Here is a 13015-nt window from a genome sequence, read left to right as displayed (position 1 = left end):
CCTTTGCCTTAGGAGAGCTGGTAGAGGACTTAGAGGCTCCAATTGATCGGTTCATCAGCCTCGATAATCACTTGGCTGAACGCTTTCTCCAGAGGTTGAAGAGGACTTGCCCAAGCCTCGCTTCATTGTTCCATTTCTGCCCTCATTCAATGACCAGCATGTCTCCTGCACAAGATCCTGTCGAGCCAATGCAAATCGGCTGCACAAGACTCTCACTGATGAGAGGTCTGGGTGTCAGAGTTGATGTTGCTGCTAATACTGTAGGAAAGCAGGTCACATGCAGGCTGAACGCCTGAATACACCCTTAATGGCATTTGTAAAACCTTCCTGTTGCAGGATCTGCCCAGACCAAAAGGGGGGTTGCAGCCATTGGAAAAACTGCTAAGATTGTGCAGTGTCGAGAAGACTGTAGTGGTAGCAGCCACTACTCCCAATCCTACTGATTCTGGTGTCAAGTTGAAAGCAGAGATCTTCTGGGTATAACCCTTGCAAGAACTGGAAGGATGGGAAAATCATTGCATTATCAAGTCATTGCAAGAGGGAATATGATTGCTTTGGTATTCTGTCCCCCAGACTCCCCTGAGGCCTCGGCTGACAAGGAGGCAGACTTTTGCTCAGGGTAACCTGGAGCCTTTGGAAGACCGAATTCAGCGTCCAAGGGCAAACAAGCCAGCTCCAGTCAACAGTACCATGTGAGTCCCGACCATGTCTAGTCGGGGGTGCACTGGAACTGCAGAGAGAGGGTTTTTATTTCAGAAGCAAGCCAAGAGGCCCACCAAGGCGGTGCTCAAGCAGTCTGAAGCCCTAGTAGCCAAGCCTAAGGAAACCCATTGCCATGTCCACGTAAGAGAAAGGCTCCTAAATGTAGTCCCTTAGAGCCTAGTCCCAGGAACACGAAGTCCATTTGCAGTGCCTCATTCGCATTTTCTGTGGATAAGGATGAGAATTTGAATTCTGATTTGTTCTCTGTCTGAACAAAAGATTCTTGTAAACCTATGGAAGAGAATTTACCGAATCACCCCTGCTACCTAAGGAGCCTCAGGAGTTATCCTAAGAGGAATGTTCAGGAGTAGTTGTAACACCCAAGCCAGTTGAAATCCCTTCCATCTACAAGGATTTGGAAGAGGTGCTGTGCTGTGGAAAACGGCCAGTGAGTGAGTGGGCCAGTGAAGGAGTGGAGCTTTGAGGCTCTGACTCGAGAGATTCTGGCAGTTTCGGCCGTTGGACTGTGCAATCAAGTCAATCAAGATTTGAATAGCTCAGCGGAAAGCACAATCAGGATTTGAATAGCTCAGACTCAGCAGAAGGCAGCTGATTGGGCAATCGAGGTCAGGTGACCAAGCAGTTTGAAAAGCTCAAACAAATAAATAGAGGGGTAGCTCAAGCGGAGCGGCCAGTGAGTGAGTGGGCCAGTGAAGGAGTGGAGCTTTGAGGCTCTGACTCGAGAGATTCTGGCAGTTTCGGCCGTTGGACTGTGCAATCAAGTCAATCAAGATTTGAATAGCTCAGCGGAAAGCACAATCAGGATTTGAATAGCTCAGACTCAGCAGAAGGCAGCTGATTGGGCAATCGAGGTCAGGTGACCAAGCAGTTTGAAAAGCTCAAACAAATAAATAGAGGGGTAGCTCAAGCGGAGCGGCCAGTGAGTGAGTGGGCCAGTGAAGGAGTGGAGCTTTGAGGCTCTGACTCGAGAGATTCTGGCAGTTTCGGCCGTTGGACTGTGCAATCAAGTCAATCAAGATTTGAATAGCTCAGCAGAAAGCACAATCAAGATTTGAATAGCTCAGACTCAGCAGAAGGCAGCTGATTGGGCAATCGAGGTCAGGTGACCAAGCAGTTTGAAAAGCTCAAACAAATAAATAGAGGGGTAGCTCAAGCGGAGCGGCCAGTGAGTGAGTGGGCCAGTGAAGGAGTGGAGCTTTGAGGCTCTGACTCGAGAGATTCTGGCAGTTTCGGCCGTTGGACTGTGCAATCAAGTCAATCAAGATTTGAATAGCTCAGCAGAAAGCACAATCAAGATTTGAATAGCTCAGACTCAGCAGAAGGCAGCTGATTGGGCAATCGAGGTCAGGTGACCAAGCAGTTTGAAAAGCTCAAACAAATAAATAGAGGGGTAGCTCAAGCGAGCGGCCAGTGAGTGAGTGGGCCAGTGAATGAGTGCAGCTTTGAGGCTTTGACTCGAGAGGCTTCAACGAGAAGAGGCGGAGGACGAGCTTGCTCCCAGTTAGGCTTTACAATGTCTCCTAAAAAGGTGATGTGCCTCTCATGTGAGATGTGACAGTTTTGGGGGAACTCCCCTCTCCCGCAGAGTCACATCTGCTTGAAGAGCACGCAGCTGAGCGATCTGGAAGACTGTGTAAGGAATCTGGAGCAGTAGCTGGATGACCTTCGGCACATAAGGGAGAATGAGACAGTCATAGATGAGAGCTACAGGGAGGTAGTCACACCTAGACTGTCGGAAGCAGGTTATTGGGTGACAGTCAGAGGGGTAAAGTGAAGGTGAGTAGACAGTCAGTGCAGAGCACCCCTGTAGTCATTGCACTGAATAATAAGTTTACCGTCCTGAATACTGTTGGCGGGGATGACCGACCAGGTGTGAGCCATGGAAGCAGGGCCTCTGGCACTGAGTCTGACCCGCAGAAGCGTGGGACGGAGAGGAGGAGAGCTGTTGTCATTGGAGACTCTATAGTTGGGGAGCAGACAGGAGATTTTGTGGACTTGAGAAGGACACCCACATGGTTTGTTGCCTCCTGGGTGCCAGGGTCCGGGTTGTCTCTGACTGGGTGCACGACATCCTGGTACGAGAGGGAAAGCAACCAGAAGTCATGATACATGTTGGTACCAATGACATAAACAGGAAGAGGGATGAGGTCCTGAAGTGTGAGTTTTGGGAACTAGGCAGAAGGCTGGAGAACAGAACCTTAAGGGTGGCATTCTCAGGATTGCTGCCAGTGCTGCGCGACAGTGATAGTAAGAATTGGAGGAGATGGCAGTTGAATGCGTGGCTGAGGAGTTAGTGCAGGGGACAGGGTTTTAGATTTTTGGATCATTGAGATCTCTTCTGGGGAAGGTGGGACCTGTTGGGTAGGTTGCACCTGAACTTGAGGGGGAGCAATATCCTTGCAGGTAGGTTTGCTAGCATGGTTCAGGAGGGTTTAAACTAATTTGCGAGGGGGATGGGACCCTGAGCGATAGAGCAGTGAAAGAAGTGCATGGAGTAAAGCCAGATCTAACATATAGAGAGGCTTTGAGGAGAGAGAAGCAGAATAAAGGGTGTAAAGGTAGTAAGGTAGAAAGTGTGTGTACTTCAATGCAAGAAGAGTCAGGAACAAAGGTGAAGAACTGAGAGCTTGGATACATACATGGAATTATGATGTAGTGGCCATTACAGAGACTTGGCTGGCACCAGGGCAGGAATGGATTCTCAATATTCCTGGATTTCAGTGCTTTAAAAGGGATAGAGAAGCAGGGAAGGGGAGGAGGGGAGGCATTATGGATCAGGGATACTATGACAGCTACAGAAAGAGTGGGTAATGTAACAGGATCCTTTTTTGAGTTAGTATGGGTGGAAGTCAGGAACAGGAAGGGAGCAGTTACTCTAGTGGGATTATTCTAAAGGCCCCCTGGTAGCAGCAGAGATACCGAGGAGCAGATTGGGAGGCAGATTTTGGAAAAGTGCAAAAATAACAGGGTTGTTATCATGGGTGACTTTAACTTCCCTAACATTGGTTGGCACCTGATTAGTTCCAAGGGCTTAGATGGGTCAGGGTTTGTTAAGTGTGCAGGACGGATTCCTGTCACAGTATATTGACAAGCCGACTAGGGGGAATGCCATACTAGATCTAATATTAAGTTACGAACCGGGTCAGGTCACAGATCACTCAGTGGGTGAGCATCTGGGGGACAGTGACCACCGCTCCCTGGCCTTCAGCATTATCATGGAAAAGGATAGAATCAGAGAGGACAAAAAAATTTTTAATTGGGGAAGGACAAATTATAAAGGTATAAGGCTAGAACTTGCAGGTGTGAAATGAGATGATGTTTTTGCAGGGAAATGTACTACGGACATGTGGTCGATGTTTAGGGATCTCTTGCAGGATGTTAGGGATAAATTTGCCCCTGTGAGAAAGATAAAGAATGGTAGGGTGAAGGAACCATGGGTGACAAGTGAGGTGGAAAATCTAGTCAGGTGGAAGAAGGCAGCATACATGAGGTTTAGGAAGCAAGGATCAGATGGGTCTATTTAGGAATATAGGGTAGAAAGAAAGGAGCTTAAGAAGGGGCTGAGAAGAGCAAGAAGGGGGCATGAGAAGGCCTTGGCGAGTAGAGTAAAGGAAAACCCCAAGGCATTCTTCAATTATATGAAGAAGAAAAAGATGACAGGAGTGAAAGTAGGAATGATTAGAGATAAATGTGGGAAGATGTGCCTGGAGGTTGTGGAAGTGAGCGAGGTTCTCAATGAAAACTTCTCTTCGGTATTTACCAATGAGAGGGAACTTGATGACGGAGAGGACAATATGAGTGAAGTTGATGTTCTGGAGCATATTGATATTAAGGGAGAGGAGGTGTTGGAGTTGTTAAAATATATTACGACGGATAAGTTCCCGGGGCCTGACGGAATATTTCCCAGAGTGCTCCACTAGACAAGGGAAGAGATTGCTGAGTCTCGGGCTAGGATCTTTATGTCCTTGTTGTCTACGGGAATGGTACTGAGGATTGGAGGGAGGCAAATGTTGTCCCCTTGTTCAAAAAAGGTAGTAGGGATAGTCCGGGTAATTATAGACCAGTATGCCTTATGCCTGTGGTAGGAAAGCTGTTGGAAAAGATTCTTAGAGATAGGAGCTATGGACATTTAGAGAATCATGGTCTGATCAGGGACAGCCGGCATGGCTTTGTGAAGGGCGGATTGTGTCTAACAAGCCTGATAGAGTTCTTTGAGGAGGTGACCAGGCATATAGATGAGGGTAGTGCAGTGGATAAGATCTACATGGATTTTAGTAAGGCATTTGACAAGGTTCCACATGGTAGGCTTATTCAGAAAGTCAGAAGGCATGAGATCCAGGGAAGTTTGGCCAGTTAGATACAGAATTGGCTTGCCTGCAGAAAGCAGAGGGTAGTGGTGGAGGGAGTACATTCGGATTGGAGGGTTGTGACTAGTGCTGTCCCATAAGGACCTCTACTTTTCATGATTTTTATTAACGACCTGGATGTTGGGGAAGAAGGGTGAGTTGGCAAGTTTGCAGACGACACAAAGGTTGGTGGTGTTGTAGATAGTGTAGAGGATTGTTGAAGATTGCAGAGAGACATTGATAGGATGCAGAAGTGGGCTGGGAAGTGGCAGATGGAATTCAACCCGGAGAAACATGAGGCGGTACACTTTGGAAGGACAACTCCAAGGCAGAGTACAAAGTAAATGGCAGGATACTTGGTAGTGTAGAGGAGCAGAGGGATCTTGGGGTAAATGTCCACAGATCCTTGAAAGTTACCTCACAGATAGATAGGGTAGTTAAGAAAGTTTATGGGGTGTTAGCTTTCATCAGTGGAAGGATGGAGTTTAAGAGTCACGAGGTAATGATGCTGCTCTATAAAACTCTGGTTTGGCCACACTTGAAGTATTGTGTCCATTTCTGGTTGCCTCACTATAGGAAGGAAGTGCAAGCATTGGAAAGGGTACAGAGAGATTTACCAGGATGCTGCCTGGTTTAGAGAGTATGGATTATGATCAGAGATTAAGGGAGCTAGGGTTTTATTCTTTGGAGAGAAGGAGGATGAGAGGAGACATGATGGAGGTGTACAAGATATTCAGAGGAATAGACAGAGCGGATAGCGAGCACCTCTTCCCCAGGGCACCACTGCTCAATACAAGAGGACATGGCTTTAAGGTAAGGGGTGGGAAGTTCAAGGGGGATATTAGAGGAAGGTTTTTCACTCAGAGAGTGGTTGGTGTGTGGAATGCACTGCCTGAGTCAGTGGTGGAGGCAGATACACTAGTGAAGTTTAAGAGACTACTAGACAGGTATGTGGAGGAATTTGAGGTGGGGGGTTATATGGGAGGCAGGGTTTGAAGGGCAGCACAACATTGTGGGCCAAAGGGCCTGTAATGTACTGTACTATTCTATGTTCTACGTTCTATGTAGGTCTTCAGCAAGACAAAGGCCTCGACTCTTTCACTGCACCAACCCTACAACTGTTCAGAAGATCCTCTGCCTGGTACTTGTCCACAATGAGGTCGATTGCATGCACTCTCAAACTTGCAGGGAAGTGCTTTGTAGGAGTATATAAAAGAAGCTCTTGCCATGGGATTCATTCGACCCTCCACCTCAACAGAGGGTGCAGGCTTCTTCTTCTTCATTGAGAAAAAGGAAGGGCGGCCTGCAGTCATGCATTGACTATAAAGAACTGAATTGCATAATGGCCAAGAATTGTTACCCGCTTCCACTCATGAACGCTGCCTTTGGGATTCTCCAAGGGGCAAGAGCATTCTCAAAGCTGGACTTGTGGAGTGCGTACAATCTGTTCCACAGAAAACAGGGCGACAAATGGACACTACATTCAACACACTGACAAAGCACTATGAGGCATGCGTTTGGCCTCCCAAATGCTCCAGCAGTTTCCCAGGCCTTTATAAATTATGTCCTTCGGGATGCTGTCTATAACTGTGCCTTTGTTAACTTGGATGACAACCTAATTTTCTCAAGGTACATGGAGGAGCTTGTCGCTAATGTCAGAGATATTTTAAAGAGGCTTCTAGATCATGGACTTTAGGTCAAGCTGGAGAAAACCAAATTTCACAAAATCACCTTTTCATTTTTTTGGTTTTACCATCTCCAATGGCAGTCTCAAGATGGACCCTAGTAAGGCTCAAGCAGTCAGAGATTGGCCACAACCATCCAATATGAAGCAAATCCAATGATTCCTGGGATTTGCCAACTTTTACAGAAAGTTTTCCAGTCAAGATGGTTCCAGCATAAATGTGATGAGAAGGCTGCTGGATGGAGCACAAGCCAATGATGGCCTCCATTTCACAGATTAAAACTTCCATTGTTCGCTGATTAAAGTGGCAATGGTGACTGAAGCATTGAGATGAATGCGGAAGGTGAGAACTGGCTACCTGCCTTTTGACTGCTGGTGGGATCACTCTGCTGCAGGGACTGAAATACCTGCTGTTGGGCCTGGAGAATATTACCCAGATTTTCTGCATTTTGAATATGGACTTGGACTATAGATTTTTTTTCAGCTTTATAAGTTTTTATATATTATGTTTTTCACCCAATCTTTCATGTTTTTTGTGTGCAGGGGTGGGAGGGGGTGTTTGGAGATCAATATGTCTGTTGCATTTTTGTTCATTTTTTTTGTGGGGAGAAGGGATTTGGAGATGGATGATCGTGCCCTCTGGGTTTTGCGGCTTTCTGGAGACGAAGAATCTCATAGTTGTATATTTTGATAATAATTGAACTTTTGAACCTTTGAAGTTCATCAGGACCTTCAGCTCAGTGGAGGCTGTGCTGACAGTATTAACTAAAAGATCCACAGGCCCTTTTGACTGGACTGCCGAAGTGGAGAGTGCTTTTGCAGAACTCAAACAGCAGTTCATGTCATCTCCTATTTTGGTTTCACCTAACCCGGACATTCTCTTCATCATGGAGGAAGGCATCTTAATCCTTGGAGTGGGTGCATATTTTCTCAATGGACACCTTCAAAAAATAAACTGAACCCATGTCCATTTTTCTCTGGCAGAGGTGAACTATGACATTAGAAAGAGAGAGCTGCACGTGATCAAGTTGGCATTGCAGGAATGATGTCACTGGACTGAGAGGGGCAGAAACCCATTTATTTATATGTACAAAAAAAAATAAAAAACCTGGATGTATTCAGGAAGCAAAAAGTCTGAATTCCAGGCAGGTCAGGATTTCTCTTTTTTCTTAACCAGTTCAATTTTGTTCTGACCAATGGACCGGGGGTCAAAGAATTAAAAACCGGATGCTTTATCTCATCAGTTCAATGAACCTGAAAGAGAGGAGCAACCTTCCACCATTTTGTCCCAAGTTAACATGATAGCACTCATACGTTGGGGAATCGACACACTTGTTCACAAGGCCCAGCCACAATGGGTGATTTCCAAGAATGGTACTCTGGGTCATCTGTTCATCCCAAGTTTTGTCAGGACTAAGGTACTTCACTGGGGACACACATCTAGAATGACCACTCACCCAGGGGTTACCAGGACCTTCGAGTTTATTAAGAGAAACTACTGGTGGTTGGGAATGGGTAAAGAGGTCCAACAATACCTGCAGGCTTGCAAGGTGTGTGGCCGGAACAAGGAACACCTCATCCAACTTCATGGCTTCCTTCATCTTCTACCTAATCCAAAAAGACTATGGGCACACATCTCCATGGATTTTGTCATGGGTCTTTCATCTTCTAAAGGGAAGACCGTCACCATGGTAGATTGTTTTTCAAAAGCCTACAAATTCTTCGTGTTGCACAAACTGCCGTCAGCGGTGGAAATGGCTGAGCTTGTCCTGCATCCGGTATTCTGGTTCCACGGATTTCCAGTGGAAATTGTGTTGGATCAGGGTCCACCATTCTGTATGCTGGGCATACAGGGCATTCGGTATGCTGATCAAGACCACAGCAATTCTTTCCTCTGGGTTTCACCTGCAGCTTAACAGCCAGACAGAGTGGGTGAGCCAGGATATGGAAGGAACACCTGTCATCAGAGAAACCAGATGAGAGGTGTGACCATTTGATGTGGGCAGAGGTCGCCCACAATTTGCCCCGAGTTCCAGTCTTCCCAACATAGATAGCAATTTGAATATTTGTAGAGTTGTGATTGTTGTTCCCAAAATGCTCCCCCAACTTTCCAACTCACCCCCTCCAACACAAACCTCACATGGCAAGGCTCATTTCCAAATATAATGTCCAGTCTGGCCTGTTTTACAATATTCATATACTATGTCAAAAACTGTGTCGAATGCACATGACTAATATGATGTGATCTAAACATCAGCACTACTTTGTTCTGGTCAACATTGAGGTGATTAGTAATACCAACTCAAGAACCCGTTACAATTACACTTTTCATAATCTCCTCATGTTCTTTTCCTTTATCTCCCACTGTCTTTGTGGATGAAAGCCCATCTCCTGGTAAATAAGGCACTATGTTTGCTATTGTGTTTTCAGCCTCAGACAGTTGCCAGCAGATATCATCATTCTGCAAGGAAATAGTGTTGAGTGATTGTGTGTGTGTGTGTAATATTTACTCTTCCTGTATTGGGCACTCCACATGCAATCTGCAAGTTTAGAGATTGTGGAGGGTTCTAGAGAGGGATTGGCAAGCTCGAGGAGGTGTTGACAGTTGACTATTGGAAGCAAGAATCAGTTTTCGGTTGGCGTCATCAAAGAGTGCTATAAAATGAGAATTAGGAGTGTGACGAAAGTACACATAGACTAAGATGTTGACTGTCCTGTGCTATCACCAGTGGGATCAACAGTTGATCTGCCACCTGTCTTCAGGAGAGAGAGATAAGTAAGAAAATGGAGCAGCATTTGGAAATGTTAATGAAGAGACGAGAGAGATTAACGGAAGGAGACAGCGGTCTGGGTATTGTCAAGATCGGCTCCTCTTTGAACCCTGCACTGTTTGAAGTGATGGACAGGCGATACCCCAACAGGGGGATAAAAAGGGACAGGTTCGCTAAGGCACTGACACACAACACCACGAGGTAACGAGACCCTGGAAGCGGTGCGCCTCCCACAAGTCGGTGGGAGTTTGTGGAGGGCTGGTCGCGGGACCAAGCCAGGGACACACAGGGTGGAAAGGTACGATCGGCGGGAACCTGCTGTGTGTCCGCCGTTACCTGGGTGCTGGGTTCACTGCTGAGGAACGATCGTATCTGAAACAGAGAGGTCACAGTTGGTGACCTCAGAAGACATTACAAAGGGCTCACCCGAAAGCTGACTGCGAGGAATATCGAAGGTCTGTGTGGAAGCTGTTTTGAATATTCATTTGCTTTCGCTCTCTCTCTCCTTCCCCCACCCCCGTCCACCGGCACGGCAGGGATTACCGTGAACTGAACTGAACTCAATTGAACTGAACTTTGCGTCACTTTGAAACTGGTCATTGACCCCTAGACGACGATAGAGCTTGATTGATCCTGTTATCTTAATTCTGTGTACATGTGTGTTTATCATTGCTGAACTGTTGCATTTATTATTCTTTCGATCAGAGTACTGTGTTGCTTATTTCTTTAATAAAACTTACTTAGTTCCAGTAACCCAGACTCCAACTGAGTGATCCATTTCTGCTGGTTTGGCAACCCAGTTACGGGGTATGTAACAGGAGGATCCCAGGATAGGTTGTCAGAGGGAGCCTGGGGAAAATGTACAGGAGGTGAAGTGAAGAAATTGCGGGTGAGTCTCAAGCTACAAATGGATCAGCAAGGTGAGAGCAGTTCCACTCGGCTGGACTGTGGTGGGGAGTTGTTGGAGGAGATATTGTGGACAGCTGTATCAAAGGCTACAGACAAACTGGGCAGGATAAAGAGGGAGAGTTTCCCTCTGCAACGTACTCACTGGGTGTCATTTCTGACTGTGACAGAAACTGTTGGTGCAGAAGGGAAGAGTCCTGGTGGGAGAAGCTCAGAAATGGAACTCTGTTAATAATGGGATGGATTGTGAGACAGCAGCACATTCAAGGACTCAGAGAGGAATGTGAGTTTGAAAATGGGCAGCAAGTTTACATGGACAATAATAAAACAATGTGGTTGTGATTGGTGAAGAAAAACCACTTACTTTGAGTGGAAACAGGATGAAGAAGTAGAACAAAGAAATTAAACATCAAACCAGCTGGCAAACTTCTGCAGTGAAACGTCAGCCTCATTTTGTGGGTTTCCTGTAAGAGATGAAGTGCAGTTTTAGACTGAGCAGCAGGAACCCACCGGAGCCCACAGACAGCACGAGTCAGCGCCCCCCACCGCTGAGTTTCACTGTAGAGAGCCTGAAGTGAGTTACAAGTTTGGCAAATTATTCTTCATTAAGCACGTTACAACAGTGGTGTGCAGGAACATTTCTGAATGCACAACGTTTCGAACCTCAATGTGGAATGGCTACAGCAGCAGAGGACCACAGCAAGCTCCACTCTTGTGAGTTGCAACTGAGACTGAGTGTTTATGTGCATCACTGATGAGGTTGACATTTAGTGCCAACCCTGAATTACTTGTGAATTGAAGGGTCTGTGAAACAAGTTTGGAGTCAATCACATTTTATGAATCATATGGGGTACAGTCCAGGCTGGGCGTGGATGGAATAGAATGAAATTTAGTAATTTTTTACAAGAGTTTCATGGTCATCACTAACACTGAAACAGGCCCTTTGGCCCATTTGTCTGAGCCAGCCTGGTGTTTTGCCTCCTATCTGCATTCAGTCCATAGCCCTCCATGCCTCTCTTCATCCACATACCTTTGCTAACTCCTCTTAAATGGTGCAATTGAAATCACAGATCCACAGAGATTCACAGAGCACTACAGCACAGAAACAAGAACAGCACTCCATCCAGTTCATGACAAACTATTATTCTGCAAAGTTCCATCAACCTGCACCTGGACCATAGCCCTCCCATCCATGTATTTATCCAAACTTCTCTTAAATTATTCAATCAGATCCACATCCATCACATCTGCTGATATCTTGTTCCACACTCACCATCCACTGAGTGAAGAAGCTCCCTGTCAGTTTTCCCTTAAATAATTCACCTTTCACTCATAACTTATGACCTCTAGTTCCAGTCTCACCAAACCACAGAGGAAAGAGTCTGCATGTATTTACCTATCTATCCTCCTCATGATTTGTTTAACTCTATCAAATCACCCCTCATTCGCCTACACTCCAGGGAACAAAGTACTAACCTATTCAATCTTTTCTTAGCTGTCAGGTCCTCAAGTCCCAGCAAAATCATTGTAAATTTATTTGGCATTTTTTCAATCTTATTGATAACTCTCCTGTACGTAGGTGACTGAAACTGCATCCAATACTCCAAATTTGGCCTCACTCACATATGACATGTAACCCTGAGCCTCGCCCAGCTCGTGCTCGTCTAGGGGAAACAGCCCTCAACCCCACCAAAGTGGGTAATCACGTTTGTGTGGATGCCGTGTAATGTACCCCCAGTTACAAACCCACAATGAAGAATCTCAGACAGTACACCATATGCAATTAAATGATTGATCTTTATGAATCTTAATCTGAATAGAGGGAGAGTAATGAAAATTTTAAAAAAGCCCAATTCAAGTCAAAAGTTCACATTGGAGCTCACTCATTAGTCCTTCCTCCACCATCGGTCTCCTCCGAACGTCGCCGACCATCGGACCCTCAAATACCAGTCCACTCCGTCCGGTGGTCTACCAGCTCTCTCCACACGCGTCTTCCCTCTTCATTTCTCCTCGACACAAAGACCGCGAAAAAAACATCCTTCCAAATACACAGGACAAAGCAACAATCTCCAATTGGCTAATATGCATCCTACAGCTCTGTTATCTCCAGCCATAAACCAAATATTGCTGCTACAGAGAAACCATTACTTCAGCAGTGAACATTACAGTGAAGCCATTACATTAGCTTTAGCAGTGAAATATTACAGAGAAGCCATTACAGACACAATTCCAACAAAACATTCCAATTCCTCTATCCAATATTCTGATCTATGAAAGCCAATGTACCAAAAGCTCTCTTTAAGAACCTGCCTATCTGTGAAGACACTTTCACGGAATTATAAATCTGTAAGGACAGGTTACACCTGAACCCGAAGGGGACCAATATCCTGGCGGAAAAGTTTAATAGAGCTGTTAGGGAGGGTTTAAACTAATTTGGCAGGGAGATGGGAACCGGAATGATAGAGCAGAGGAAGGGGAAAACAGAAATAAATCTAAGATAGTGAGCAGTAAAGATGTCAGGAAGGACAGGCAGGTGATGCGGCAAATTTGTAGCCATTGGGATGAGTTGCAGTGCAATAAAGTTG

At 45.8% G+C, this 13015-nt stretch overlaps 2 protein-coding genes across 2 annotated transcripts in view; one reads left to right on the top strand and one right to left on the bottom strand.

The window, feature by feature from the left end:
* The window catches only part of LOC140200569 (uncharacterized), a 556670-nt gene that overhangs the window by 207372 nt on the left and 336283 nt on the right, over positions 1-13015 (top strand). The gene's annotated exons all lie outside the window — the stretch shown is intronic.
* LOC140200568 (uncharacterized) overlaps positions 1-13015 on the bottom strand; it is an 85248-nt gene that overhangs the window by 61949 nt on the left and 10284 nt on the right. The window contains exon 3 of the mRNA XM_072264081.1: positions 10795-10894. Within this exon, the coding sequence (XP_072120182.1) occupies positions 10795-10894 (100 nt within the window). The remainder of the gene's footprint in view (positions 1-10794; positions 10895-13015) is intronic.

The sequence above is a fragment of the Mobula birostris genome, chromosome 7 (assembly GCF_030028105.1).
Source record: "Mobula birostris isolate sMobBir1 chromosome 7, sMobBir1.hap1, whole genome shotgun sequence".
Taxonomy (NCBI): Eukaryota; Metazoa; Chordata; class Chondrichthyes; order Myliobatiformes; family Myliobatidae; genus Mobula; species Mobula birostris.
This window is presented reverse-complemented; position numbering and strand designations above follow the sequence as displayed.